The 7,071-nt window shown below is 61.8% G+C and overlaps 1 protein-coding gene across 1 annotated transcript; it reads left to right on the top strand.

Annotated features, from left to right (window-relative positions):
• Positions 1-978: 978 nt before the first annotated feature.
• On the top strand, positions 979-3,992 carry LOC125318721 (serine/threonine-protein kinase pim-1-like). Its single transcript, XM_048289656.1, has 6 exons — positions 979-995; positions 1,482-1,911; positions 2,029-2,079; positions 2,285-2,651; positions 3,316-3,592; positions 3,974-3,992. The coding sequence occupies exons 1-6, from the start codon at positions 979-981 to the stop codon at positions 3,990-3,992; spliced, it is 1,161 nt and encodes a 386-aa protein (XP_048145613.1).
• Positions 3,993-7,071: the final 3,079 nt, after the last annotated feature.

Genomic DNA, 7,071 nt, shown 5'->3' with positions numbered 1-7,071 from the left:
CAGATAATCAGAGAAGGCGCTGAACAACCTTCAGCCAATCAGAGCGCGCGGCGCTGGTGACTCACCAGTTGCCAGGCAGACCCGCAGCGCCCAGCGCTCCCCACCCGGACCCCACCTGCGGCCCCCCCTCGCCCCCAGCGCCCCCCGCCAGGGGAATTTGGGGAGGGGGCGCGTGGGGGGCTCCCAGGCCGGGCCCACAGCCCAGCCCTGCCCCAGCCCGACCTGCCCCGGCTCCATCCCGGCTCCTCCCGCGGGATGCGACCGCGCTGGGAAAACGGGGGGGCCAAGGGTGGGCGCTGGGCCCGGGGGGAGCAGGAGAAGGGATGGGGGAGGAGGAGAAGGAGAAGGAGGCATCTTTTAATGATATTTTATTGAGTCTCATTTTTTAGAGACCAGGATCAATTCTCCCCGAGCGTCAGGGCGAGTCCCTCAGGGCTGTGGGGCCCTGCTGCCGGCTCACCCCGTGCCAGCCCAGCGCCAGCGCTCAGCGGGGCTTTGGCTTCCCGTGCCCTTTCCCGTGTCCCCAGCCCAGCGTCACCACCCCCGTGTCCCCAGGTCGTGCCCCACCCCTCCTCTCCTCCCCCTTTGTCGAGACACGGAGGATGAGAATTTCCCCACCATCCACCCCAAAGGTTCCCCCGAGGCCATTTCCTCTCGTCCTTTCCCTTGGGAGCAGAGCCCCAGCCCTCCTGGCTGCCCCCTCCTGTCAGGGACTTGGAGAGAGCCAGCTCCCCCCTGAGCCTCCTTTCCTCCAGGCTCAGCCCCCTCACATCCCTCAGCTGCCGCTCAGAAGTCCTCCAGACCCTTCCCCAGCTCCATTCCCATCTCTGGACGTGCTCCAGCCCCTCCATGTCTTTCTTGAAGTTTGAAGGCCAATCGCTGCCCTGTCGCTGCAGGTGCCAAAACCCCAGGGAGACTCCTTGGAAATGGGGGTAGAGAGGAGCCCTTCAAAGGGAAACGGGTGCAAAAATGCTCCCAATGGCCGAGCGGGTTTGGTGTGGCTGCGGGAGGAAGAGATGCTCCGGGACTCCGCCTCGGCCCCGGAGCGGAGCGGCCCGTGCTGCCCCGGGGCGCGCGGGGCTCGGCCGTGGGGCGCGCGGGGGGAACGGACACACGGGCACCGGACACACGGACACGCGGACAAACGCTCCCAGCGCTTCAGCGGCAGCAGCGGCAGCAGCGGCAGCAGCGGCAGCAGCACAAGAGCAGCAGAAGAGCAGCGAGTCCACGAACCCTCTGCGTCCCTTCTCCTGCTCCTCCTCTCCCTCTCCCAGTGTCTCGCACCCTCTCCCGCTCTCCCTTTCGTTCCCCAACCCCCCCTCCCGCGGCCTCCCTCTCCCCGTGCCCGGCCGGGCCATGCCCCCGGCCCGCCCCCGGCCCCGGGCGGGGCTGCCCCCTCCCCGCCCCCGGGCGTCCCGCCGCGGTCCCGCCTCCGCCCGGCTCTCGCCGTCCCGCCTGTGGCACTGCTGGGCGGGCATCAGTGCCTGGCTCCTGGGCACCATCGCCAGCCCCTGGCTCCGGCTGGCCCGACCCCGACCCGGACCCCGACCCCGACCCCGGCCCCGGCCTCGGCTCCTCCCGGGGCCCGCCGGGGACACAGGCGGCGCGGCCGCTCCCGCCGCCTCCGCAGCGTCTTCCCCGCTCCGAGCTCCGCCGCTCTTGAGCGCGGCCGCCGGCCCCGAGCCGCCGGTGTCCGCTTCAAAAGAGCCAACATGTGGGGATGGCCGGCCCGGGGCGGCTGAGCGGCGCTCGGGGGCCGTTCCTGGCCCCGGGCCGAGCGCTGACGGCCGCGTCTCGCCGGCACGGAAGGCGCAGCAGGGCCTGAAGGAGCGCTACCGGCTGGGTTCGCTGCTGGGGCGCGGCGGCTTCGGCAGCGTCTTGGCGGCGACGCGGCTCTCGGACGGCGCCCCGGTGAGTGGCGGGGCCGGCGGCGGGCGCAGGAGGCGGGGGGCAAAGGAGGAGGAGAAGGAGCACGGGGCTCGGCACGGCGGGCGGCGAGCTCAGCCCGCTGCTCCCCTTGCCTTGCAGGTGGCCATCAAACGGGTGCCACGGAACCGCATCCACCATTGGGGCCGGCTGGTGAGTGAGCGAGGGGCAGCGGGAGAAGCCGGGGCGCCACGGGCGGGGATGAGCCGAGGCCCGGCAGGGTGGAAGCCGCCAGGACGCCTCGAGGGAGAGCGGCCGTGGGGCCAGCGGAGCGCGCAGAGCGTCCCCGGCTGGCTGAGGGCTTGCCGAGCCCCGGCACGGCATCGGCCCCGCTGACGGCATCGTGCTCCTCCCACAGCCCGACGGCACCCGAGCACCACTGGAGATCGTGCTGCTGCACAAGGTGTCCGCTGGCTTCCCCGGCATCGTCCAGCTCCACGAGTGGCTGGAGCTCCCCAACAACGTGGTGATGGTGCTGGAGCGCCCGGAGCGGTCTCAGGACCTCCTTCACTTCATTCGGGCACGGCGCTTCCTGTGCGAGGAGGTGGCGCGGCACCTGTTCCGCCAGGTGCTGGAGGCCGTGCGGCACTGCACCAGCTGCGGGGTCCTGCACCGGGACATCAAACCGGAGAACATCCTGCTTGACCTGGCCACCGGGCAGGCCAAACTCATCGACTTTGGCTGTGGCACCTACCTGCAAGCCGCAGCCTACACCAGCTTTGCAGGTGAGGCCACGCAGGGGGAGGCTCCTGGTAGAGGCATCTCACAGCCCAACATCTCACGGCCCAACATCTCACAGCCCAAGCCGGCTGTGGCAGGGGGGGATTCTCCCTTTTGCTGCCAGTCATGGCAGCCGGAGTCTTCAGCCTTGCTGCTTTTGAGCGGCGCTGGCTGAGGGGCCATCTTCCAGCCCTGCTGGCAGCCTTTGCCAGCCACTCTGCCCAGGACTGGCGCTGGGGCTGGGGCAGCCAGCGCCACAGAAACACCCGTGGCTGGGGGTAGCAGAGAGGGGGGGCCAGAACCTGTGCTCCAGCCCGTTTGGTGTGCAGGCGAGACAGGGCTCGGACTGCTCTGCTGCCCGTGCTTGCCTTGCCTTAAGAATGGAATGCAGTGTAGGCAGGGAGGATGAAAGCGTGGTTTTTCCCCAGCACCAAGTGGGTTTTTCCTTTGCATGGAATGCTCGGGCCTTGCCAGGGCTTCCGCTGCCCTCTTGCGACACCAGCGGCTTCTTTTCCAACCCCCAGTTTGTACACAAGTCCCAGGTGCTGGCGAGAGGGCAGCGGGTCACGCCGCGTGCCGCTGCTGCGGCCCCCGCATGCCCAGGGATGCTGGCGCGAGGCTCTGCGAGCAGGCAGCGTCCCCCTGAAGAACTCCATCTCTATTCCATAGGAACACCGTCCTACAGGCCCCCAGAATGGATCCAGTTCGGCTGGTACTACGGCGAGGCAGCGACCGTCTGGTCCCTGGGCATCGTGCTGCACCAGATGGTCTGCGGGGAGCATCCTTTCAGGAGGGGCTGGAACAGCACCTGGGGCCGGCTCTCGCTCCCACGACGGCTCTCTCCAGGTGGATCCTCGTCTCTGCAGCACGGGGGGAATAGCAGTGCTGGGAGACAGCAGCGGGCTCAGGAGCATCCCACACTGGCAGCTGCTGAGGAGGTGGCAATGTCCTGCTCTCCTCCAAAAGAAAGAATTGATGGCAAAGTTTAGGCACAGCCCTGAGCACACACAGCACGGCCTGGCCATGGCAAGAGTGGGGCAAAGCGGACAGGAGCCTTCTGCAACTGACTGGCGCTTTCTGCTGGTGCTGAGAACAGAGCGGTGTTCTGGCTCCTGCCCAGCAGCGCTGTCCCTCTGCCATTCCTTCCCCCAGCAGAGGGGATGGGAGTGGGCAGGATCCTGGCAGGGGACACAGCCAGGCCAGCGGACCCAAATCAGCCAAGGGGATGTTCCAACCATATGACTCCAGATCAGATGTATAAAGCAAAGGGAGAAAGGAGGAAGGGCAGGGGGAGCTTTCGTGATTCCTCAATGTTTCCCTCCCGGAGACACCATTCCGTGTGCTAAAGCCCAGCTTGCTGGGAAGTGTCCAAACATCGCTGCTAATGGCAAATAGAGCTTGGCTTTTTTCCTTAGCCTGCGCACATGCAGAGTCTTCTTTCTTTCTCTTTTTCTCTTTTCTTTTTTCTTTCTTTTATTTTCTTTTTTCTCTTCTCTTCTCTTCTCTTCTCTTCTCTTCTCTTCTCTTCTCTTCTCTTCTCTTCTCTTCTCTTCTCTTCTCTTCTCTTCTCTTCTCTTCTCTTCTCTTCTCTTCTCTGTAATAAAACTGCCTGATCTCACCCTGCTGGTTATTCTCCATCTTATTCTCTGCCCTGGGCCATTGGGAAAGGGACTGATAGAGCCACTTAGTGGGCACCTGGCACCCAGCCGAGGTCAGCCTGCTCCCTCCTGTTTCATGTCAGCAGAGAGTGGCACAGGACAGAGCTGTATGGCTGAAAAACAGGACTCACTTCACACACTCAGCCCTTTGCCTGCACTGGACCCAGCGCAGAACGGAGCAGCCGGGTCTTGCTGACAAAGCACTGATGTCAAGACTCCAATGGCAGAACACCTTCTTTTTCTAATTGAATCTCTCCAGCAGAACAGCAGTCACCCACAAACACCCCTGATTCCTCAGAGCCTGCCTGGGCTGCCCTGCACCAAACTTCAGAGGAAGAAATGATCGCGTTTCCGCACCCTTTCACTCACCGTGATGCGCCATCGGGATGCTGCTGTTGCCTTTGCCTTGTGAGTTGGAGATCACGGCTGCTGTTGTGCCCTTCTGGCTGCTGCCTGAAGTTCTTCAGCCAAACTGCAATTGCCTCTTTCAGTCAGGGCTACCCACCGTGCTTTCATGGCACTGAAGTCAGTCTTTTTGTCACAGGCGTAAGGATCAGCACACACTGGAATGCCCACCAGCCCCCGAGCACGAAGGCGAGGGGAATGAAAGCCATACAGGCCCCATTGCCAGCGCTCAAACACAGTCCTGTTGCTGCTGCTCTTGAAATAGAACCAGCTGACAGAGGCCAGCACAGCAATTGCCTCTGGAGCGTGGAATGAAATTAAAAAATCCAGCAGGACAAAGAGAAACCAGAACTTCTCGACTCGCTTCCTTGCTTCTTCCCAGCAGCAGGAGACGTGCACGTCCAGAGGCATTTTCCGCTGCTGCTGAGCACAGCGAGAGCACAGCCTGCTGCCCGGTGCCAGCGGGAGCCTGAGCCCAGCCCGGGGAGCTCCCGCAGCGTCGGCAGCTCAGCGGACGCGGTGCCAGGGCCGCAGCCCCGGGGACACGGCCGCCGATTGCGGGGCAGCGGCGCAGGTGGAATGTCCTGCGGCCCAGACTTCCTGCTGCTGCCACACAGCGCCCATCCTTCCCCCCTCCTCCTCTCCCAGCACGGCACAAATTCCACCTGGCAGGAGGCTTCCCCAGAGGGTGCTTGGGCGCCCCGCTCCCCTTTCCACCCGAGTATCGCTGCGGAGGAATCTTTCACGCAGTTCTGTGAGCCCGGGCTTCTCACCTCGTGCTGAGGCTGGGATGCAAATGGCCTTGTGAAGAAAGTCAAAAGCCAAGGGAAAGGATTAGTAATTCTTAGAGAAAATTACCCTTCCTCCAGGCAAGGCCGACCAAGTCATTTCCTGCATTTCTCCTTTGGTTACAACCGGCCCTCTCCCACCAGGTCTGAGAAAAAATATGGTTCCAATCTAAGTCTATCTGTAACACTTCTATCTTTGCAGCCTGATCTACCTGCTTGTTGTTGCGATGTTCCTCATTAGCCCTACTCTTGGGGACATGAGCATCTACATGGGGGACTTTCACAACCAGCTTTCTTACTCGGGCAGCGATGTCTTTCCACTCTTCAGCAGCCCAGATTGGTTTTCCCCTACACTGCCAATTCGCTTTTTCCCACTTTTCCAGCCATCCCCACAGAGCATTGGCTACCATCCATGAATCAGTGCAGAGGTAGAGCTTTGGCCACTTCTCTCTTTCAGTTATGTCCAGGGCTAGTTGAACAGCTTTGAGTTCAGCGAGTTGGCTTGATCCACCTTCTCCTTCAGTAGCTTCTGCAACCCGTCATGTGGGACTCCATACAGCTGTTGTCCACTTTCGTTTCATCCCTACGATTCAACAAGAGCCGTCGGTGAAAAGAGCGCAGCGTGTGTCTTCTGATGGCAGCTGGCTGTACGGTGGAGCTTTTTCAGCACGTGTCACTTGTTCCTCTTCATCAGCGAGACCAAAGTTTTCACCTTCAGGCCAATTTGTGATTATTTCCAAAATCCCAGGGCGATTCAGTTTTCCGATACAGCCGCGCTGTGTGATGAGAGCAATCCATTTGCTCCATGTGGCATTGGTGGCATGGTGGGTAGAGGGAACCTTTCCCTTGAACATCCACCCCAGCACCGGTAGTCGGGGTGCCAGGAGGAGTTGTGCTTCAGTGCCGATTACCTCAGAGGCAGCTTGGATTCCTTCATAGGCGGCCAAGATTTCCTTCTCTGTTGGGGTGTAGTTGGCTTCAGACCCTCTGTAGCTTCAACTCCAGAATCCCAGTGGTCGACCTCGAGTCTCATCAGGCACCTTCTGCCAGAGGCTCCAGGACAGACCATTGCTCCCGGCGGCAGAGTAGAGCACGTTCTTCACTCTGGTCTTGTCCTGACTGGGCCAAGGGCTATGGCGTGAGCGATTTCCTGCTTGATTTGGGCAAAAGCTTGTTGCTGTTCAGGGCCCCAAAGGAAATCATTCTTCTTGTGGGTAACCAGGTAGAGGACTCACAATCTGGCTGTACTCAGGAATATGCATCCCTCAAAAGAGCAGGATCGGCGTTGGATGATCCCCAGTGACCCCCGTTGGGCAGAGCCCTGGTGACCCCTGTTCCGGGTGATCCCCGCTGGGTGGGGGGAAGGTGTTGGAGAGATTTTTTTGCCTTCTCCTTGTGCTGCTGGGATTTGGTTGGGAATAAATTCCCTCCCTGTACCCAGGCTGGGTCTGTTGTGCCTGTACCGGTGCTCGGGGCAGGATCTCTCCCGCTCCTTCTCTCAGCTCCTGGGCCTTTCCTTGTATTTCCTGTCCCTGTGCAGTAGCAGAGGGCAGGGACAGAGCGGTTTTGGTGTC

Source organism: Corvus hawaiiensis, chromosome 31 (assembly GCF_020740725.1).
Source record: "Corvus hawaiiensis isolate bCorHaw1 chromosome 31, bCorHaw1.pri.cur, whole genome shotgun sequence".
NCBI classification, from domain to species: domain Eukaryota; kingdom Metazoa; phylum Chordata; class Aves; order Passeriformes; family Corvidae; genus Corvus; species Corvus hawaiiensis.
The sequence above is the reverse complement of the archived record's forward strand: the minus strand, read 5'-3'. Positions and strand labels throughout refer to the sequence as shown.

What these genes read in the sequence shown, in the direction of transcription:
- LOC125318721 (XM_048289656.1), top strand. An exon ending in GGCTCTCGGACGGCGCCCCG is followed by an intron (nt 1,912 to 2,028) that starts GTGAGTGGCGGG and finishes CTTGCCTTGCAG; the next exon opens with GTGGCCATCAAACGGGTGCC. An exon ending in TCCACCATTGGGGCCGGCTG is followed by an intron (nt 2,080 to 2,284) that starts GTGAGTGAGCGA and finishes CTCCTCCCACAG; the next exon opens with CCCGACGGCACCCGAGCACC.